This window comes from Morchella importuna, assembly GCF_003444635.1.
Source record: "Morchella importuna strain M04M26 chromosome Unknown Morimp01GS009, whole genome shotgun sequence".
In the NCBI taxonomy this organism is placed as follows: Eukaryota; Fungi; Ascomycota; class Pezizomycetes; order Pezizales; family Morchellaceae; genus Morchella; species Morchella importuna.
Genome location: NW_025763406.1, coordinates 884,234 through 907,153, shown reverse-complemented (window position 1 = coordinate 907,153; position 22,920 = coordinate 884,234). Strand labels below are relative to the sequence as shown.

At 47.9% G+C, this 22,920-nt stretch overlaps 5 protein-coding genes across 5 annotated transcripts; 3 read left to right on the top strand and 2 right to left on the bottom strand.

Moving 5' to 3' along the window:
* Nucleotides 1-1,855: 1,855 nt before the first annotated feature.
* LAJ45_04015 (uncharacterized protein) lies at nt 1,856-3,440 on the bottom strand (the record flags this gene model as incomplete). Its single annotated transcript, XM_046113597.1, has 4 exons — nt 1,856-1,924; nt 1,987-2,745; nt 2,810-3,095; nt 3,175-3,440. The coding sequence occupies 4 exons, from the start codon at nt 3,438-3,440 to the stop codon at nt 1,856-1,858; spliced, it is 1,380 nt and encodes a 459-aa protein (XP_045973326.1).
* Nucleotides 3,441-5,915: 2,475 nt separating this feature from the next.
* Nucleotides 5,916-6,945, top strand: LAJ45_04014 (uncharacterized protein; the record flags this gene model as incomplete). Its single annotated transcript, XM_046113596.1, has 4 exons — nt 5,916-6,275; nt 6,344-6,758; nt 6,818-6,855; nt 6,925-6,945. The coding sequence occupies 4 exons, from the start codon at nt 5,916-5,918 to the stop codon at nt 6,943-6,945; spliced, it is 834 nt and encodes a 277-aa protein (XP_045973325.1).
* Nucleotides 6,946-8,634: 1,689 nt separating this feature from the next.
* Nucleotides 8,635-12,088, top strand: LAJ45_04013 (uncharacterized protein; the record flags this gene model as incomplete). Its single annotated transcript, XM_046113595.1, has 4 exons — nt 8,635-9,401; nt 9,452-10,687; nt 10,748-11,553; nt 11,604-12,088. 4 exons carry the CDS (start codon nt 8,635-8,637, stop codon nt 12,086-12,088), a joined length of 3,294 nt encoding a protein of 1,097 aa, XP_045973324.1.
* Nucleotides 12,089-13,255: 1,167 nt separating this feature from the next.
* On the bottom strand, nt 13,256-14,278 carry LAJ45_04012 (uncharacterized protein; the record flags this gene model as incomplete). Its single annotated transcript, XM_046113594.1, has 1 exon — nt 13,256-14,278. One exon carries the CDS (start codon nt 14,276-14,278, stop codon nt 13,256-13,258), a length of 1,023 nt encoding a protein of 340 aa, XP_045973323.1.
* A 5,604-nt stretch (nt 14,279-19,882) lies between these two features.
* LAJ45_04011 (uncharacterized protein) lies at nt 19,883-21,872 on the top strand (the record flags this gene model as incomplete). Its single annotated transcript, XM_046113593.1, has 7 exons — nt 19,883-20,116; nt 20,170-20,483; nt 20,540-20,608; nt 20,664-20,845; nt 20,911-21,195; nt 21,261-21,519; nt 21,572-21,872. The coding sequence occupies 7 exons, from the start codon at nt 19,883-19,885 to the stop codon at nt 21,870-21,872; spliced, it is 1,644 nt and encodes a 547-aa protein (XP_045973322.1).
* Between the last annotated feature and the right edge of the window lie 1,048 nt (nt 21,873-22,920).

The window sequence follows — 22,920 nt, the reverse complement described above, 5'->3', positions numbered from 1 at the left end:
GAAACTAATATAATCATAGACCATCACTCGCTGCCAAGAGAAATCCCACAGAGCTCTTTCCCGATGCAAGCGCGCCCCGCCTTCATCTAGTCTTCTGGATGATAGTCTTCATAGACTCGTTCAGCGCGTAAGAATGGTCCATACATCATCACTTACTGCCACAGTCTCATGCACCTTTACTCAAAAAAGGGCCTTAAGACATAGAAATCACCCTATGGGAACTCACGCACCGGCGACACCACAGTAAACCCTGAGGGGACTGGGGAGCAAATATCCCCCTCTGTTCTAGACGCTGCTAGGCTAAGCTACCAACCCGCCTTCCCGTAGTTCTCGGTCAAGCGCTCCCAAACCCCATTGTTAACGTCCCCTCTCCGCCGCCGCCGCCGCTGCTCACCAACTCCGAATATCCGTAGTCGCCCGCTTCTTCTTCAAGTTAAACAATGCTAGCGGTGGGTTGTTACGTGCCGTAACGCGCTTCCAAGGTATTCTGTCATGTCGGTATAAGTTAGCGATAGGTGCCCATGGTCCGATGCGTAGCGTCGAGTAGGTCTAGATTATGCAGGAACAGTAAAACCCCCTAACAAGGCAGGCTGAACGCCCAGCGCAACACCACCGGACAAGCTCAACCACCCAGCTAGAGCTAGAGCAGCGGGGCCGGAAGTCCCTCAAGCTTCACCAAGCCTAATCCCTCCGTAGAAGGATATATCAATGCTATCACCGCATGTATCCTCCCCCCGTAGCTACATGTACCTTCTAGAATTTTTGATATTCCAGGAAACCTTTTGCACGTAGCACTCTCACACCTCCCACCGCCCCTGCGAGCCATCACCACCCGGAATCCGCCCGAGTGATACCCCATGACGCATATAGCGTAACCACACCACACCACACTGTATCACAACCCAACTTCGGCCCGCGGGCTACATTATCATTGACACTGCTCATCAACTACACCGCTCACTCACTCCATCATCACCACTAAACTGCCAAACCATCTTTTATATTTCAAAACTAGCTACATCACCTCTCTTCCACTCCTCTCCACCCCCTCCGCGCCTCACAAACCACAACCCAGCACAAAACACTTTATGTAACGAGAAAAACCAAACCACAAGTCGAGAGAGAGAGACCAAACCAAACCAAACCAAACCAGAAGTCGAACCCGAACCAAGCCAAACCAAACCAAACCAGAAAACCGAGCCATAGATAGACAGAAACGGGAGAACCAACTAGAAGAAAGAAAAAGAAAAAAAGAGATCCCCGCCATGAGATGAAATAATAGAAGAATAGAGGAAACAGATAAGAGTAAAGAGGAGGAGGAATAAGAGAAAAAGAGGAAAAAGAGGAAAAAGAGGGAAAAGAGGGAAAAGAGGTGAGAGGAAAAAGAAGAAACATACCCAACCGGCAATGAGCAATCCAAACCGCAGCGGAGTAAAAAAAAAAAAAAAAGAGGAGGAGGGTGAGAGAAGAATAGTAGGAGTAGTAGTAAGAGTAAGAGTAGTAATAGAGGAAAAAATAGAGCTCAAGATACGAAGCCAACAACCCCAACATCCACACAGTACACTGACCGCCCGCCTTACCTCAACTGGCTCCTTCCGTTAAATCACATATGCAACACCAAGGAGCGACCACACCAAGCCAGCAAAAAGAAAAAAAGGCAGAGGAAAAAAACTGAAAGATAAAAAAACAATAAACTCCACCGAATCTAACTCCAAACGTTGCGTTTGCGCTTTGATCTACAGCCAGGGCGATAATAGAAGAAGGGGCCATCTAGCTATATGTGTAGCGCCACCACTAGTATCTCTATTCTACTCGCACCCCCGCAAAAAGGAGAAAAGAAAGAAAAGAAGAAAAACTACTCGTGCACAGCATGCACCGGACACTCCCCATTACCTCGTCGGTCGAACCATGCGCGGATACATTTCTGCCCCCAGAGTCAGTTAGAGGACATTTTCCCCAGAGAAAGAATTTTCAAATGATACGCACCTTATGATACCGGCACAGGCACTCCAACCGCGCAATTATGTCGCCCTCTTCAAACTCCTCAAAGCAGATGACGCACTCGGCCTTCTCCCTCTTTACCTGCCTCTTCGGCGGCTGCTTCTCATCCTCATTCACCGCACTACTCCCCTCTACCGCCGCTTCCCTGGACGCACTTCCGCTCCCCTCTGCCACCTCCGCCGCCTCCGCCGCCTCCGCCGGTTCCACCGACACCGTCAAGTCCTCAGCCGGCACCGTCCCCGGCGCCGGCGTCATAATCGGCGTCTGCACCGGCGTCGAACTCGGCGTAACCTCATCATCGTCCACACTCGCCCACGTATCCTTCTCCGTCGCCTTCCACACGACCATCCTACCACCACCCGTATACCTCCGTGCCCTGCCAATCTCTCCGGGCTGCGGCGCACTCCCGCTGCCGACGCGGCCCGGCGCGCTGCCGCCGCCGGGGGAGACGCTATGCTCAACCTGACGGATGCAGTTCTGGACGTGGGCCTCGCGGTCCTCCTCGGAGCCGTTGGCGCGGATGGGCGGCAGGGTGGACGTGCAGATGGGGCAGTAGTCGGTCTCTTTCAGGTGCTGCTGGGGCGGCGGTTGGAAGAGGTCGCCGCTGCCGCGGCGGGCGGGGACGGGGTAGTAGTTGTGTGGGGGCCGGCGGGAGGGGAGGGAGTTGTGGTAGGCGGTGGGAGTCTGTGGGGAGCGCGGGTGGTTGTAGTTGATGTGGGGATGCGTGCGGTAGCTTTGCTGTGTCTGTAGCGGACGGCGGTTAGCCCTCCCTCGTATTTCCATATCGACTAGGCGGGGGAGACAATACCCTAGTATGAGGCCCCAAGCACTCATCACACATCCTCACCAGCAGTCCGTCGTCTTCGCTATCACTCGACTGTCTCACTAGCAGCGCCGGACTACCATCAGGGCTCCACGACGCCCTATGGGCGCGAGCACCCCCACTGCTACTCCCACCGCCACCGCCGCCCCCAACAACCACCGGCACCAGCCCCTGCGAGCACCCCGCGCTCTGCGGCGGCTGCACCACAAACGCCTTCGGAATCGTTATGCGATGCGGCGAGCATCCCTGGCACACGACGCGGCCGCATTTCCTACACCCAGCCCCCACCGATTCGTTAGCCCACAGGTTACCTTGTACAGTCAGTAAGTCAGCAGTAGTAGGTGATATACCGGCAGTGATGCCTGCGGTTGAAGAACGTGAAGCCGCAGCTGCAGATGGGGCAATTGGACACGCTGGAGTCGGGCTGCCATGGCGGTAGCACGATGTCGCTGGTCTGGCGGGGCGGCGGTGGGGGCCGGGGCCGGCGGGTGGTGCTTGAGGCGGGGGAGCGGTAGGCGTTGCTTAGGGTGCGGGGGCGGATGCCGGGGGGGAGTGGGGGGAGGTCGCGGGGTTGGGTTGCGTGCGATTGGGTCTGTGTCTGTGTTTGGGTGTCCATGGTTGGTGGTTGTGTACCTTATCGCTAGCTAGATGTATATACCGGCTAGTAGCTGGGCAGCCTTTTGTTTCCCGAGGTAGATTGATGTGGGGGGGGATAGAAGAGTGTGAATGGACGAAGGGAGGAGGGGAATATAAGGTGTATATAGGAGAATGAGGAGGAGGGGGGGGGGAAGGGAAAGATAGAATGGGAAGAGGGCCCCCTTTCCAGTCAAGAAGAAATAGATGAAGAAAAGAAAAAGAGGTCCGTTGGCTGGCTTGCTGGGTTGGAAGAAGGTGTGTGTTTTTGTGTGATAATTACAGCGCCTCGCAAATGAGGTATGCCGAGCGATGTCACTAAATTGCAACCAGCAAGAGCAGAGAGCAGAGAGCAGAGCAGAGCAGAGCAGAGCAGAGCAGAGCAGAGCAGAGCAGAGCCTCGACGAAGATCGAAGAAGAAAGGAAAGGACGGACAGATCCCGACCTCCGGAATAATATTAAGTCTTAAGTAAGTATGTAGGTAATGCAGTAGAAGAAGAGGAAGACGAGAGGAGTCCCCGGTGAAACCACCATAGAACAGAAACGAGAGAGAGAGAGGTGGTAGAGAGGTAAAGGTAGAGAGAGTGAGTGAGAGAGAGAGAGAGAGAAAAAGGAAAGTCGTTATTAGCAAACAACGAAACGGACCCGACTGCCGTCACCCGATATCACACGCACGCGAGCTGAGTGATCGTGAGGCGAGCAGGCACAAGCACAAGCAGGTCTTCTTCTTCCGAGTCTACTAGTGGCAGCTTCTCGAGCCAAAGAAACACCTCAAAAGGGGGGGGGGTGGGAGTGGAGTGGAGAGGTGAGGGGGGGGTAGGTCTGTATGTATGTACTTGGGCGGTCTGTATGTATGCAGTAGACAGTAGCTGTCTATGCTGCTGTTTGATCTGAGAGGAGGGGGGGGGGGGGCGATGTTCAGATGTCGGCAGAGACGAGGCTGAGACTCTCTTTCCCACCAGCAGCAGCAGCGGAGGCGGTGGAGGAGGTGCGAGAGCGAGGGCAAGGGCGAGGGCGAGAGAGCTCGACACACGGCGCGGGGGGGCAATTGCACGTGATCTTACACTGCCAAGAAGTGGTGTCTAGCCAGACGGGTTAGGCGAGTGCAGGGTCCAACCTCGAATCAAATCCCCCCCCCCTACAGCTATCTCTAAGCAGCACATGTGCGCAGAGGTTTTGATAGAGGCAAACATCCGTCTCAACTGGCAGGAAACATGCAGTCCACTAGTAACTCGCAAAACAAAAGGTGCTGTCGTCAGGAAGCTCCACCAGTACTAACAGTAGCTATCTACTAATTAATTACTCTCTCATATCAACTAGCTAGGCAGCTATGCAGAGCTCTATGTACCAACCAACTAACCCCTGGACCAGATAGGAGCTACCGTTTCCTTGGGAGACGGCAAACGCAAGGGTTCTCCCGGAATAAGCAAACACCGCATCTGGCAGTCTAAAGATCGGACAGGACAGGATGGCATTGACTTCAATGTTGACATGTCAGGGATGAAACACCGGGGGCGTCGCAGACCTCCAACTGGGGGGGGGGGGGGGGGTGAGTTACAGTAACGCAAACACTTGATGTCGAAGAAAGCAGAGATCATGCCTTGCCCCCCCTTCCTTTGGACGAATGGGCATCTGTCGGTATAGATGGATGTGTAAGCTCCGCGTTCTGGAAGCGCGGTTTTGTGGGAAAAAAAAGTAATCTGGGGATGCGGGAAGATGGGCCAGCGCTCCACCATACATGTATCAAGTGTGGGCGATTAAGCTTTCGGTCCGGAGGGGAGGAAAGAAGCACCTTCTGAACGGTAAATATATACTCTACTCGCGCACATGTGCAAGTATAAATTATCAACGTGGATGCATGCAAAAACCCGCAAACTCAATCATTGTTGCAAAAAAAGCAACCAAGTCGAGCTTTCGAAATCTACATACCTCACGTCACGAACACAACATCAGTATCATTCTACCAAGAACAAGATAAAAACCGTTTCGTCCGTCTTGTCACCCCCTCCTCCTAGCTATTTGCAATTCAAGGTTTTTTTTTAGCAGAGTACTCTATTGAATACCCCACGATACAGTTACACAGATCGTGCATACCGTCTCAGCTTCTGTAGGGATGTGTAGTCTATCTGAAGAGCTTATATTGTTCCATCATCTGCACTTTCCGAACTCCGATCGACCCTTAGCTAGCTGGCTGGCTAGGACACTCTTCGTCCAGCGTCCGTTCCCTCACTCACTCACTCACTTACTATTCTGATTTTTTTTCCCTTACGTGCTGTTCGTTTCCTGTCTAATCAATCACCGTGAAGATTATAATATTTACTAAGAACCACCAAACACATCAGTATATATCATCATTTACTTACGTTCCTACCTCCACCTCGAATGTGTCCTGGCCACCCTACAACCCCCTCCACAACGCCGGCCGTCCGCACCCGCCCGCCCGCCCACCACTCCCACAATGCCACCAAACCCTACCACCCTCACCACGCACCCAACCTCAACAACACCACACACCCACCTCATCTACTACCTCCTCATCTACCTCCTGCTGTTCGCCCCTCCCAACAACACCACCGCACTAGCCCAAGTCGCGCCCTTCCCCTTCCCCTTCCCCGTGCTCCCCCAAGAATTCGCCTCCAAAACCGCCTGCCGCGAAGTCTACGACCAATGCATGCAAGCCTTCCGCGACTGCCTCGCCGCCGTCGCCGGCAACGAGCCGGGCCGCCTCGGGTGCGAGGCTTACAGGAACGACGTGTGCGAGGAGCACATCAGGGTCGGGTGTGACCAGCTGCCGAACGGCGGGGGCAGCATCGGGGAGGTATGTATTGTTTGCACCGTGGGGAGAGAGGGATATATGTGTGCTGATTTTGTGGGTTTGGGATGAAGGTGCCGTCGTTGACGACCTTTTTGACGGTGGTGCCGATAGGCGGGACGACGGAGGTGGCGGTGGCGACGACGACGACGACGGCAACTAGGGTGAAGTCGAAGACGACGGCTCCCGTGCCGGTGCCGACGGATGTGCCTACGCCTACGCCGGACCCTCCAGACCCTACCATGACTCGAGATGTACCGATAGTAATAACAACCACTACAACAGCCCCGCAACAGCAGGAACCGCCAAGGTTAACAATAACATTAACATCCACGGCTACAGAATCAACATCGGGGATGTCGGGGCCGGGCTCGCAAACAGTTATAGTGATTACGACCGTAGTGGCTGCGACCACAGAGCCGGCCACAAGCACAACAGTGACGAGGGGGTTGTCGTTTAATGTTGTTTCGTCTGGTGTGAGGTGGGGGTGTGAGTGGTGGATGGTAATGGTTGTGATGGGTCTGGGTTTGGGTTTTGTGGGGCTGTAGCGGGTTATTTTTTTTCCCTCCCTTTATTTCGGTGCCTGGTACGCGGGATCAAGATGTCTATATTTTGTTTATTGTAGTTAGCTTACGAGATTCTTAATTTGGTGTAGAGATATGGTGGATGTTATTGATAATCACAGTATATCACTCGCAGTTTTTAGTGCGTTGGTGTTGAAGATGTCGTCCACGTTGGGCCGCTGGCCTTGTAAGAGGCGAGAATGAGCGGTGCCAAAAAAGCGCTCTTTCCTCGGCCTTATTGACGTCTTTTTAGAAGTAAGTTTACATCTGGCGTATCTATATATGCGAGGGGCATAGTGACGTCTGGTTTTCGTTCATCTCCGCGTGCTGATGGCACAATTGCAAATCTCAGGTGTGCCTATTATATGTACATAGTGACATATGAGCAAAAAAGAAATATACGACGCAATAGCAGAAAAGTCGAGTCGAAAGAGTTGCAGCAAGAATCTAGGGTTATTTCATTGAGCTCTGACCACTCACAAGTGCGCATTGGTTCGGAACCCGAACCTATTGCCCTTTACCCAACGGTGTTGACTGCTGTTTGCGTTTGGGTCTTGATCCTTCTCGGAGAACTGGTACAAGCGTGAATAACTGAACCGATGAACCGATGTGATTAGAAGAGAAGGGGGGAAGAGGCCAGGGTCTGCCTTTTCCACCCGTTTCCGCCCGCCTTTCGGCTATGTCTATAAACCTACATCGCTTGCCCACATTGAGCCCACTTACTAAGCTGATTTCGATGGCATGCGCTACGAAAGGAATTGTACCCCGCTGCAATACATGTATCCATGTCTTTATTGCTCAAGATTTCTTGAAGGCGAATGTTTACAGATATCGAGTGAGATATCATGATGGTACTAAATGAACACATAATTTTGAAAGTTGATTGTACGCAGGACAACACAGATAACGTAGGTGGAAAAACGTAGATATCCTTGCTTGGATAAAAGTTTCAGTCGGGATGCCGATGTTTGAAGCTCGAGGCCCACATCGTAAGTGGCGCTCTTATCTGATCGCGATAAGGGCTAATCGGACTGTTTTAAGGTTATCGGCGAGTAGACCACTGCAGGGAGCTACTACAGCTAGCATGTGGTCTTGGCAGCAATTATTTGATGCGAGGAGCTTTTTTTCTTGCAGTCGCAGATTGCTGGGACGATCCAGTAACAGGGTCGGGTACACGTATGTATCTGCCATGTCAATAAGGGTGATATCAGAGGGTTGGCTTTGCTTACTGCTTACATACATGTACCGTAATGCGCCAGTGAGATTCCTTCTTTACGCCACCCTGCCAGCCAAGTGAGGCTCTTGGGCGGATTAGTAACCAAGAATAGCCTATCAATGATATAGATTTGGGCTATGAGACGGGTGGACTAGCCCCATGTGAAAACCTTGGCGCAAAAGTTTCCCCCTCTTCATCCTTCTAGACTTCATTTTTCTCTTTTCTTTAGAAGACACATCTCCACTCAGCCTTTCTCTCTTGCTATCCTCCTCTCTCCCCCCCCTTCCCTCCCCCCCTTCCTCTTCTCCTCACCTCTCCCCTCTTCTTCTTCCGCAGTCAGAGTTCTCTGCTGCCCATTTCCCCTCAGAGATACAGTTAGCTTACAGAGGCCCCTTCCTCTAGGCGCTTGATTCGCCAAATCTCCCCTCAGTCTTCTGTTGTGTCCTCCTGCGCCGTCTGAACGAAGCTTTTTGTTGTACAAATAAAGTTCCCTTATATACTCCGATACTTCCAGAGACTCCCTACGTTCGCTTTTTAAAAGTCTTTTTGACCGTCGATCTTTCCCCCGAAGTTTTTGCTCTGTCAGATGCCCGGAGTCCTCGACGCCTCGATGGCTTCCTTATCTCTCGACCTCGATATTCCTTCCAGTCTCGCTGCTGTATTTACAGCGAAAACCTCACAGGCTTCCCTAGATGCTTCTCTTGCATTATGCTCAGCCATTACCGCCAACCCGGCGGTGGCACACCACTATTTGGATCAGTTAATCCCCGCACTCGCCAAGGCCGCCAATGATAAGAAATCTGGCACCAACCGGGAGTCCGCAATGATTGTTTACGGCGCTTTGTACGAGTCACTTCCAGTAAAGTCTCCTATGACCGAGATTTTGTTGCTTAAGTCGACCCTTGCAAATGTCTTTGATGGATTGGCCGACAAAGGTTCTGTTGTTCGCGAGAGCGCGCAATATGCTATCGATGCCATTTTTGCCTTGCTAAAGGAGGAGGGTCTTGTTGTTGGGCTCGTCCGTGTTCTCATGGAATATCTGAAGAGCCCTGGTGCAAAATGGCAAGGACGTGTTGGAGCGTTGCAACAGATTGGAAAGGTTGCAGACAAGGCTGCTGCGAGAGATGGCTTTTTGAAGAATGTCATGGGCCGTGAGCTTGAGAAGCTCATTCCCGTTGTCGAGAGTGGCATGCACGACCTCAAGAAGGAGGTTTCTAGCGCCGCCGTCAAGACAATGACTAGTTTGAGTAAGCTACTCAGTAACGATGATGTCGCCAAACACATTCCTACTTTGATCAAGACTATGAAGGAGCCCTCTAAGGAAACTCTTCAAAAAGCTATTCACGACCTCAGGTTTGTTCTTCAATTTATTATGTCAAAAGTTTCCATCTAACAGTCACTAGTCAAACAACATTTATTGCCGTTGTTACATCTCCCGTGCTTTCTCTTCTCACACCACTTCTTGAGCGGTCCCTCACATCCCCTCAAACCTCTCAGGATGTTCTTCGTCAAACCGTGGTCGTCGTGGAAAACTTGACTAAGCTTGTCCATGACCCCGTCGAGGCTCGCGAGTTTCTTCCTCGTCTTCAGCCTGGTGTAAAGCGTATCGAAGACACCGCCAGTTTGCCCGTCGTTCGTGCTCTAGCTAAGAGCGCGAATGCCACAATGGAGAAGGCGATGAAGAGTGGTGCGGTTGGCGTTGACCAATCTACCGCTGAGCGTATTTCGGTTGAGGATGTTGAGGCACAACTTAATGGTCGATGCCACATCAAAGAAACTGAGATCAACACATGGGAAATCAAAGGCGTTCGTAATTACGTAGCCAGTATGCTCAGAGAAGCTATTGTCGTTCGGGAATGGAAGCACATCCACAACTGTGCCGAGCCTTATCTTCGCTACATTGTCGCGGCTGAGGATGGTGAGGCGGAGGCTAAGAACATTGCATCCGATCTGGAAAACTGGGCCAAAGAGGAGACTTTGAAGCGTTTTGGTGACGGTGTTGTTGAGGACGATGGTAACACCGAGGTTGAGATTGTCAATGCCGAGTTCTCCCTTGCCTATGGTGGTATGATGTTGCTTAACCACACGAACCTTAAACTCTACAAAGGTCATCGTTATGGACTTTGCGGGCGTAATGGTGCCGGTAAATCGACACTTATGCGTTCTATCAGCGAGGGCAAACTTGAAGGATTTCCTTCCAAGGACGAGTTGAGAACCTGCTTTGTCGAGCACAAGTCAACTGAGGAGCGTGACATGAGCATCGTTGAGTATATCCAGATCGCTCTCCGTGATGCCGGTGAGACCGGTCATTCCGAAGACGAGATCAAGGAGACTCTACGCAGTGTCGGTTTTGAGGGTGAGAGAGCTGATATGATGGTCGGGCAGCTCTCCGGAGGTTGGAAGATGAAGTTGGCACTTGCGGAGGCTATGTTGAGGCGTGCAGAGGTGCTTCTGTTGGACGAACCTACTAATCACTTGGATGTCCACAATGTCAAATGGTTGCAAGATTATCTCAAGACACATACCGACATTACTTCATTAATTGTGTCCCACGACTCACGATTTTTGGACGCTGTTTGCACGGATATTATCCACTACGAGGAGAAGAAGCTTGTTTATTATAAGGGAAACCTTTCCGAGTAAGTTCACCTTAAGACCTGAATAGCCTTTTTTATTTATTGATATTAACAACCATATAGATTTGTCAAAGTCCGCCCTGAAGGAAAAGCCTACTACACACTTGATGCTTCTTCCGTTAAATTCTTCTTCCCCCCTCCTGGTCTTCTTACTGGAGTGAAGTCCAACACCCGTTCAATCATCAAGATGACTGGCGTCACATACACGTACCCCAATAGCCCTAAGCCCTCATTATATGATATAACTTGCTCTCTCTCCCTTTCATCACGTGTTGCTATTATCGGCGCCAACGGAGCTGGAAAATCTACTCTCGTCAAGATCCTTACCGGTGAAATGGTACCGCAGAAGGGCAAAGTCGAAAAGCATCCTAACTTGCGTGTTGGATACATGGCGCAGCAGTCGCTCCACCACGTGTCTATGAACCTTGACAAGACCCCGTCTCAGTACTTGCAATGGCGTTTCGCAGCTGGTGTGGACAAGGAGGTTTCAATGAAGGATACGCGTCTCCTTTCCGATGAAGATAAGGCACAGCTCGAGAAGCCTATTGATCTTGGTGATGGGAGTGGACCAAAGAAAATTGAGGCTTTGATCGGTAGACAGAAGTGGAAGAAGAGTTTCCAGTACGAGGTTAAGTGGTTCGGGCTTCCGACCAAGTATAACAACATGATCTCAAGAGAGACCTTGTTGGAAAATGGGTTCGGCAAGATTGTGCAGGATTTCGACGATGCGGAGAGTGCGAGAGAGGGTATGGGTTACAGGGAGTTGGATGTGGCCAGTATCAGCAAGCATTTCGAAGACGTTGGGTTACCAGCTGATATCGCCATGAACAATGAGATTGGTGGTTTATCCGGTGGACAGAAAGTTAAAGGTTGGTCTCAGTCTCTCTAATCTTTGAAGAATTCAACTAACAATTTGAAGTCGTTATCGCCGCCGCTATGTGGCCGAAACCCCATTTGCTAATTTTGGACGAGCCGACCAATTATCTTGATCGTGAGTCACTTGGTGCACTTGCAACCGCAATCAAGGAGTTCCGTGGTGGTGTTTGCCTCATTTCCCACGACGCCCAATTCGTCTCTTCCCTTGCCAACGAGGAATGGCACGTCGAAGGTGGTCGTATGATCAAGAAGGGTATCAATGGAGCTCTTCTTGCAGCCCCAGTTGACTCGCAGCCCGGAAGCAGTGCCGTCAGCAGTGCTCAAAGCAGTGCTGTTAACAGCGCTGTCAACAGTGATGCTGAGGATACCGGTGACATGCAATTCAAGCAGAGGAAGTCAAAGAAGAAGAAGTTCACTAGGGCGCAGTTGAAGGAGAGGGAGGTCAGGAGGAGATTGAGGTACCTTGAGTGGCTTAACAGCCCCAAGGGTACTCCCAAGCCTGTCGATACTGACGATGAGGCCGATTAAAGTGCCGGATTGTCAGTGTTATTATAGGCGGCTAATACGACAGCGGGGGTTTAAAAAGAAAAAAAAGTTAAAATCGGCACGAAGAAACGATTGCTTTTATTGTTTACTATTTACTGGTTTGCTTGTTTGGGATACGGGGGCTCTATAGATGTGGGAAATAAATATCTTTTTCTTTTCTTTCCGTTTTCTTTTCTTTTCCTTTCTTTTTTCATTTTATATCTTTTTGTGTAGGGTGGTTGGTTGGGGGGGTCCGGTGGGAAATAGACGGGGTTATTTTTTGTTTCTCTGTTTCCGGTCCTTGTTTTCCTTTGATGTTTTTCGTTATGATGTCTTTTTTACGATAATATTGGTAGAAGATTATTTTTGGGGACTGGGACTGGGTACTTTGGGAATGAGGACCGAGGAAGAGGAAGAGGAAGAGAATAGAAAAATATCTTTAGAATATGCGCCTGAATGTTTAAAAGTATGTACTAAATAGTGCGTGAAACGCCCCTTTTATCTTGTAATTGGAAAACTGTGGTGTGTGTTTCAATTGAAGCACAAGTTTCCAAACTTGGATTGGTAGGCTCAGCCAATCAGTCTCAGCGGTCCCAATGTTCGAGTGATAGTTCGTGATCCTACATCCGGTGATGCGGATTCGATCGGGCAATAAGCAAAGCACTGAAGGGTTGGATCTAATCTAACCACAATTTCGTGAAATTTGCAGGGCTTGGTTCTTGTGGTGAGGTCGAGTCCTAAGTTCTTTCCATGATTTGCCTTCATACTCTTTCCTTCTGGGATGTATTAGGTAGATAAAAAAGTAAGAGAGCGAGAAATTGTTAATTGCAATAAATTAAATGTAGTAAAGTACGTCTTGTAAAAATATAAAAAAAAAAATGAGCCTCCGATACGGCAAACGTCCTACTGGTACCCAGGTGCGTGCAGCGAAACAACATACGGCAGAGTGGGCTCTGGAGTGGATGGTTACATACAAAAGGCCGCGTGACTTAATTAAGGGTTAGGCTAGAACGCTAGGTCTGTCGAGCGGGAGATGATTCTCACTGTGCCTTGTTGTCTATCAAGAGCCTATAATCTACCACGGCATATATGCATCATGACTGACTGGCCACCCTTTTGTTCGTTTGAGCTCCCCAGATGACTGGGGAGGAATCTAGTGCAAAACATAAACTAAATCATTCCATCGTACTCATCGTCCAGCGGAATACTAGAAGCAAGCATCTGCGTCTCATCGTCATCTCTCTTCTCCATCTCCTTTGCCAACGTCCCAATCGCCCCAGCAACCTCCTCCACAACACCATATCCCACAAAAGCCCGACCATCCACAACCTCCCGCACTGTAGCCCCATACCAGACACCCGCAATCCCCGCATACGCCATTGCCACCACCTGAGGATTGCATGATCGTCTTGCAACACCCAGCCCCTCACCAAACGTGTCCGTTTCCATATATATCTCGACCCCTCGATGGACGTCCTCGGCCCCTCTTACCCCATCCAGCTTCAGCCGTCGATACTCGTCCTCAATCTTTACACGCATCCAACGCTTCTCGAGCCTAACGTCGCTCTTCGCAGCCCAGTTCCACAGCACCGTCGTCACGGCAAACACATACCACCCAGCCAGGTCCCTGGCGGTGGGCACAAGCACATCCGCAGCGGCCCGCGCTAGCTCCACCGCCCTTGCCGTATCGCGCCAGAACAGCAGCGCAACGGGAAGCACCCACACCACCGAGGTATAAGGAGGCGCGGCCTGCCCCAGAAGCTGAGCAGATCTGACAGCCTCCAATATCTCGGCTGTCAGCCAGCCTCGCTGCAGGCCTTCTTCCCAGATCTGCAATGCAGCCTGGATGCCTCTGTCCGAAGCGCTGGGCGCCGGGGAAACGAAAAAATGGCCCTGTCTCCCCCATTTGATGTACTCGGCGGCCTGATGACGGATGGAGAAGAGGCCGTCAGAAGACCCTCCTCCCCCGCCGTGATCAAGGGTAGCGGTGGTGGTGGTGGTGGTGGTGGTGGGCTCGTCGTGGTCTGGGAGGTGAAGGTTACAGTGGATCAGCGAGTTGGCTAAACAGAGGGCTAAGGAGGTCGTTGTGGAGAATCCTGCGCGGCCATTAATGTCACTACTCGTGATGTGTTCTGCGAGAGCAAGACTGGTGAATGAATACACAAGTTGTGTTCTAACGTTCACTGTGTACATTGTTGGCAGTGTCTTGCTGCCCTGCTCTGCTCTGCTTGTGCAACTGGGTGCGGGGAATACCTGCAGGGCGGTCAGATTAAAGTTTCATAAGCAAGTCAGATATGTCAAATTGACTTGGCGTGCAAACAACCGCTGCCAAGGACGGCCCAAGGCAAGAAGAGATATTCCAGAATCGCACCGGAAACGTGCAGGCAGGTATCACCGAGGTACATATATTTGATATGTAATATTTGATTTATCGGATATCTTTCCATGGTTCTCCAAAGCACGATACGATTCGCAGGGTTTAGCAATCATGTATCACTGATTCGTTTTGGATTTTCCCTGGACCTACAATACCTGTACTGTATATAGCATATAGCCCAAATAGTGGCAGCCGTGATACCCGTAACCGACTGGTTAAGTAATTAGACAATCCAAGTGACGTTTCAATTGACAAATACTTGAAAAAAATAGCAATAAATAATCCGGTATAGAATTCGGCTCCCCGAATATAGTGACCCCGCAGCATTAATACGATTCCCATGATATTGTGTTTATCAGCAAGGAAAACCTGTCTACACATTAGTTACCATCTCATTAATCCAATTGCAGTCGGAAAGGTCACCGATACCCACCTTCAAAGGTACTATATCTCAGGTAATGTACTCAGGTGGAGCTGGCTGTCAACATATGTAAGTGTCTATACTCCGAATTACTCGACATAGACCGCAACTAGCCCGAGGTTAATCCCCCGCATTTTCACAATCGTCCTCGGTCATTAGAATATTTTTATTCTTAGCAGGCCAATTCTGTATGTGTCTGCATGTGTGCCATGCTGTTTCAAGTAATGATCAATATATGTAATCGGAGAAATCCTTCATAAATATCGTGATAGCTGTTAGTTTGTAATAATTACTAGATCTTAGTCTACTGGCAGGTTTACGAATTGCACATCACTTGGAGTATCTACCCAGTCAGTTAGTACCTACATGCTCCATGAAAAATAGCTCTATCGATCTTCTCACTATTGCGCCGCGAATCGACATCTTGAAAAGCATTGTTTTTCCCTTTAATTGAAAAAACGATCCTTTTTTCTTTTGGGTGCACGGCCCGTAGCCACAAACATCTTAGGGTTGGACGGCAGTTGAGCCTGTTGGCAGCGGGAGCCTAGGTGTTGAACCGATTGGCCAATAGACGAGCAGTATTAACTATTAGAGCTTAGCGGCCGCGCTATTCCTTGCTGAAGAACAAGACCACTTGTAGCCAGTACATACAACGGGCAGGACATACTTTAATTTCTCCTCTGGACCCGTAGAGTCTTATATTCACGCGGAGTATTAAGCATCGCAATAATAAAAGAGATGCGTGTGGGCAACTTTCATTGCGAGGCAAGCCTGCATTACCCTTCGGTGTGTGAGTGTGGCGGCTTGAGAGCTCATATCATGCAAGTCGGAGGTTGGAAAGGAAAAGAAAAGAAAAACACACGACAGGAGCATCAAAGAAGGACAAAGCACAACATTGCGCACCTCTTTCTCCAGCGTCTGTCGCTATCTCTCCCTGGGGCCCACGTTCACGGTATGGCCTGCAATTACCACGCCTGAGACATAACTGTGATAGGCAGAGATGGACATAGAGTGCCAAATGCATAGATCCCCTGAGCGCCACAAAATTAAGCCATGTGAAGATCTCGTGTATCACTAACTTCCGGCTTGTAGGCTTAAGTGCACTTTCTATAAGGGGGGTTTGCTTGTCTTTCCAACGGGCCAATGCATTTGTTTATATGCCCTATATATGCACTACCTATAACATTTAGAAACAGTCAATCCCTTGTGCCCACAATAAATTTAGTAATTTATGGACGTAAGAGGTGCAGTTCTCCTGAGCTGTGATGAGCTCAATAAAAAGAAAGGAAGCCACAGGGGAATTGGTGTTTTACTCGTTTATATGTATGTACTCACTTATCAGACTGGATTGTCGGGACGACCAGGAACGATCAAAGCTTTTGTGATTTAAAAAGTTGATTCGTAAGTTACGGGGCCCCGACTGAACCCACGATGATACCAAAGGAGAATTGACAACATGATCAACAGCCGACAAACTTCGATCCGGTAACCGAGTCTGGATAACTCTGAACGCTGGATGGAATTGTACTTGATATCTATAGAGTACTGTACTGGCGAGTACCTTGATGTATTTCGTCGTTAGTTTATGACGTTAATTATAAAATTAGTCATGAGTGTTAAGTAGGAGACGTTAGAGATAGAAGGATATGATAGCACACCAGTGTACCGACCAGATCTCAAGAACATGTACAAATCCTTGCGAGGACATTGAAGGTACTGTTCGTACCCCCTGGTTAATTCCATAGCACGTGCCTTTACCACGTGTGCGCCCATATATTGATAGTAGTGACATTATGTGCCTACAACGTGTAGAGTATGCACTCTATCCGAAATGCTTGCGACAGTTATATTTGCATTAATGCGCACTGTAGAATGCCCGGCCATGGAGTATCTCAGAGCCACATGGATGAGCTGCACATGGGCATCGCATAAAGCAATTTGGTATCTACATACGTGATAATGACGGAGAGCATGACGAATATGACCCGGCGGCGAATATTACATATATGCTCTACAATATATATGAGCGCATACCTCTAGATCTCACGAAGTGACTAATTGTGGCGTTGTAATTGTTCGTCGTGCCTATCTTCAAATATATTTTGACTTTCTGATCTGGCTCCACTTACCAAAGCGAGCGATCCCGATTACATGTATCTCCGGTATCTATGCTATTGGGAGCATCTTATATACATGTAAGTAGCACCGGATTCCCATGAAGTCTTGGCATAATCACTACAGATCACTCGCTAGCCAACATCTGAGAACTCACCACAACCAATGGACGGAACTTCGGCTACTCAATTTTTATTTAGTAGCTCTTTATGGTACCTCTTATGTATGCGGCCACAGATGATCGGAGATAGGCAATAGGAGAAGAATCTTGGGACTTTATTAACTTAAGTCCTAAACCTCCTTTTTACCGACCATGGCTATATGTACATGTATATATGAAAGTTTGTAAATATGTATATTACTTATACCCTACCGTTTTCAAGTGCCTCTCTTCCATGTCAAACATCAAAACGAGAATATCAAGAATGTACTCTACGCGCTCCCAATGAAATTCTTGGCGCATAGCCAGTGCATAACCGAATACCCCGCCCATATGATCGCGTACGGTATGGATTACTAGAGACACTATGTGCTATTCAAAATGAGAAATTCGGCTGTTCTAAGTGGAGACCTGGGACTGTTGGATCCAACTTACTCAACTCTATACTATTGTGAGGGTTGTCGGAAACTCATATGGCCTATATCCCATAGATGAGAAATCTTTGGTGTTTTAGATTAAATTTGAGTACACGTAGTTGCCTAGACTTCAAGTACATGTATCTCACTATTGATGGAGACAATATCGTATCCTTAGAAAACCCATGTAGCAGCTTAATTATAAAGGTTTCCAAGAACATACAAGCATGGCTAGTGTAATGGGCTAGGAAATCCACCAAGCAGATTTGGAATTGCCTAGCGCCAACTAGGGTAACTACATGTACACATGTACATGATGTGCCCAAATTAGTACACTCAATTTCACACCTAGGACAGAACCATTACTAAGGAGAGGCTACATTTTATTCATGTAGTAATACTAAAAACTACGTATATATATGTACGTGTAGGCACAATATAACCTTTTTCCATCATGTGTGAGGCCAGTGGGAAATTAATATCATGCCTTCTAAGGCTCGTAAGATCGTAATTTGCTTTATAATTATAGTTTCCGGTGTTTGTAGTGGGGGCTACCACATCTTGCTACTACATACTCTATGTGCCTACATGCAGTACAAAAACTGGCGCCGCTATGGTAGTTATTGCCATGAATACAAAGACGCCTCAAGGCAATTTGTAGATTTGTTCTGCCAAAAGCCAAAGTCTCAGGCCGATAAACTCACGCGACTACATAGGTATGGGAGTCTGGTATGTACATACATAATCATGTAGGAACCTGGTTAGATGGAATAATGGCGCTTGTAGTTGTCATATTCCGGGGATGCAATTAACGGCTGTAGGTATTGATGTGTTTGAGACAAATACTTCTAGCATTGGTACTATATGTAGCTCCACTAACCTAGACAGCTGTCAAACGCAGTTGCCTTAAACCTACATGTAGAGTATCCATTTTGAGCCTTTAAGCTGTTGTGTCTAAGGGGCCACCCTCCTTTCTAGAGTCTATCATTCGTATTGCTACTTGAGTAGACAGATGTCTGAACTCATAACAAAAAAAGCAAAACTCATAGAAATTAGGGTCAGGCGAAAGCATCCCGCAGTGCTTGGACCGTTACAAGAGACACGGGATGGGGGGGGAGGATAAGTTACGATGTCACATCATAATAAAATTCAAAAGAACAACATATGAGACGTAGGAGTATGTAGAGTACCACGATGGCCAGTGGCTGGCTTGCAGATACCTCCATCACTTTCTTGGTATTCTTCGGATAAATAGTAGTATTGTTAAACCCTCGAGGACTTTCCTCGGGCAGGTGTGCAGGAGCACGGACTAACAGTTGATCGATGTCTTGGCGTTAGCGTTGTAGTTGGAACCTTCGAAAGGGGGACGTTTCACGTTTACTTGCGGCACGACCCGAGCGAATACACATAACTACATGTACTTACTCATACCCCACACAACCCTACCTCTCGGGTTTCTGAACCAAGTTACTTTTTGTGATTCAGAACAACATGGCCCACGATTACCGGGATACCTACTCTGCTGGACAGACGAACATCAAGACCCACCGGTCAGCCGGGTTTAAAACTTCAAGTTTGCTATGACTCCTGAAAAAGAAAAATTTAGGGGTCCCTTTACTCTACATGGTAGGGATTCAAGGGGTTCATAAATATTGAATATTATCAAGAGTTCTCAACTTGGCCTTCTGGAAATATTCTATATGGGGAAAAAACAAACGGTAAATACATCTGTCAAATCCAACTGCATTCTACGCGATGGGGCGGAAGTTGAAAAAGTAAGAGATACTGAGTGTGCCCTAAAATGTGGCTGATCAGAGCCGGCTCTCTCTCCCAGAATTTGTGGAAAAGTGCAATCGGAGCTCTATGTAAATGCTTAGATCAGATGCATGTCTCGCCTCCTCGGCCATAAATGCTAGCATTATTATACTGCCGCACGGCTCTACTACACCTAACGGTCTTTCCAAGTTACGACCTAGGATCGACACACCGGGTCCAATCATTCGCACTCCATTAATGGACATGAACATTGTGGCACATGGGTTTAGGGGAAAAGGGCTGTCTGACACTATCGTCCCCCCCACATTGGGATTGACACCCTTCCATACTGGGTCTCAATGATCTTTTTCCTGTTTGGTTGGTGTCCATCTTGTTGGATGCTCTCCGAAGAGTATATATATCACCTACTCCCAGGCAGAGTTGAAAAAAAATCATCACCTCAGTTTTCCAGACAACCATCTCTGTGAAGAAACACCATTGAACTCTTTAAATACTTGTTCCAAATACTCAGTTTATACCTACAACCAAAACCATGGGCAACGTTATGGCACCCCACACTGAAGATGAGCAACCTTCAACTCCAGGCTCGGGCACTACAGCACTTCCCAAGACCTGGGTTCCTGTTAACGAGGATCCTCTCTTCGCTCCTAAGAAAATGAGAGTTGTGACCGCTGGTGCTGGACACGCCGGTTTGATGTTTGCATACAAAATGCGGCATGAGATCAAGGTCGAGGACTTTGTGGACCATGTTATCTATGAGAAAAATGTGAGGACCCAAATACCCGCAAGACAAAGTCTCAAAGCTAACGAGGGGTTTAGCACGACGTTGGTGGTACTTGGCTGGAAAACAGGTACCCAGGTGTTGCTTGCGATGTTCCAGCGCACATCTATACCTACTCCTGGGAGCCAAATCCGAACTGGAGCTCTTTCTACTGTGGTGGCGAAGAAATCTTCCAGTACATCAAAAATACGGCCGAAAAGTATGATCTTACTCGTGACGTTGTTTTTAACTCCAAGATAATTGAAGCTATCTGGAACGAGTCACGAGGAAAGTGGGAGCTCAAGATCGACCAACAAGGAACTATCATCTCCGATGAGTGTGAGGTCTTTATCGATGCTTCAGGAATCTTAAAGTATGCTTCATTCTCGAGATTTAATGAGACAAGGGATATACTAACTTCAATCAAAGCAAATGGAGGTGGCCTGACATTGAGGGTCTTGGGTCTTTTGAAGGACATCTTGTTCATAGCGCCCAGTGGTAAGTCACATAAGTACAAATTTCCCCCAAGGGATTTAGGCTAACAACCTTATAGGGACAAGGGCTATGACTTTACCGGAAAGAGAGTTGGTATTATCGGAAATGGATCTTCCGCCATCCAAATCGTTCCTCAATTACAAAAGGTTGCTGGACACCTTACAAATTTCATGCGCTCACCAACATGGATCAGTGCCGGATTTTCCTCAGAATTTACCCCAGAGGGAAAAAACTTTAAATGTACCCATTTCCTTCCCCATAAGTTGGAGTGATGCTGGAATCAATGCTAACACGACCGACTGCAGACACCGAAGAGCAAAAGGCGGAGTTCAGAGATAAGCCAGAGACTCTGACTAAATATCGCAAAGAAATTGAAAATGCGTTCAACCATTTCTTTTACGCTCTTATCAACGACTCCCCTGAAAACATTTACATCACCGACATGTATAGGAAAATCATGAGAGAGCGTCTTGGCGGTGACGAAGAGCTTATTAAGCAGTTCATCCCCAAGTGGCGTGTTGGATGCAGAAGGCTTACACCCGGCGAGGGGTATCTTGAGGCACTACAAGAAAGAACTGCACATATACCTGGTCAGGGATTGAGAAAATTACTGAGAAGGGAATTGTCACTGTCGATGGCCAAGAGACACAATTAGATGCCATAATCTGCGCTACAGGCTTTGACGTCTCGTTCGTTCCGCGGTGGAAATTAGAGGGCAATGATGGAAAGAACCTCGACTCTTGGGCACAAAACCCAGAGGCGTACCTTGGAATCCACGCCCCTGATATTCCGAACTATTTCATCATCAACGGACCTAACTGTCCTATTGGCCACGGCTCCCTGTTGGCTGTGATGGAGTGGACTTCGGAGTACATCTTGCGATGGATCAGAAAGATGGCATCAGAAGACATCAAGTAAGTTATAGCTCCTGGATTGACATTTTAATGTATATCTAACAAGTTCTAGGTCTTTCGTTGTCAAAAAGGATGTATTAGAAGAGTACAATGTTTACACACAAGAATACCTTAAACGGACTGTTTGGTCTAGTGGGTGCAAATCGTGGTACAAGAACGGAAGCGTTGATGGTAAAGTCACCGCGACATATGCAGGCAGTGTCATCCATTACAAAGAGCTCATCGATAGCATTCGGGGCGAGGACTTCAACTTCAAGTACAATGGTGCCAACAGGTTCAAGTTCATGGGCAATGGTAAAACACAGCTGGAAATGGATCCTGATGCGGACTTGTCGTTCTATGTGTACAAATAGTTTTTTGTTTGATTTTTCTTTTAGGGGCAACAGTAGCCCGAGCTGTAAATGTTTTTTTTCCTCTCTCCTTTCAAATTTAGAGCTTTTGTGTTTAATAAACCATGGACCGTTTATACTATATAATGCCCGATGTTGTCCCAGTCTTTATTGGATAATGGAAGTAAATATCAATAGTACAAAATACCAAATTGGCGAGGGCCATTGGATTATGCTTACTACATGTAGTAGATAGACAAAGTTTACTCATAATTAAGGATTCATTCTGATGGCCATATAGGGTCAATACTTATATTTATTTTTAAATTCTTAAGCTGTTAATGATGATGCCATGGAATGGAAATAACAAGCCATAGCAAATAAGCGAGACCTTGCTGGGAGGTCGAATCAGGTCGAATAAATAATAAGAAAGAACAAAAAGGCTAGCGTGTTCCGACAGCCCAGGGTTAATACTTTACATTAAGTATAGCGTGATATTATTAGTAAGATACATGGTTTAGTATCATCCCTAACCGCCTTAGTCACAAGTTAGACTATGATCTTAGCAAAACATTACCCTTGACAGTCGTCTTGAGTAAGAGTTCCTGAGATTCATTTCGCAATTGGGTCGACTCTTTAATTCTTCGGGTGTTGAGCGAGGTCCGGTGCAGCTAGCCCCAGGCCGAGCTCATATATTTTCAAATCGACAACTTTCGGTGCACGCAATGTAAAGTTTAAAGACATTAAAGAGTGAAAGAAAGTTTCTATCTAAATGGTACACTCGCTCGTACTAATTAAGGGCATTTCTGTTCGTCGATTTTACCATATGAGGTAGAGTATATAAAACACAAAACTAAGGGCCAGTTCTGGAAAAGGGAGAACAATCGCGCAAGTAATTACATCTTTGAGAATTAGCGTTATAACGAAATTCTTATAAACCGCTTAGAAAAATGAAATACGTATATACTGGTACCGGTACCATGGTATAATAAACCCCCAGAAAAATATAAACAAAAGTAAAGAAAAATCTTCCAGAAGGAGAGTGAATATAAATAAAAGTAGCCTTGTGATA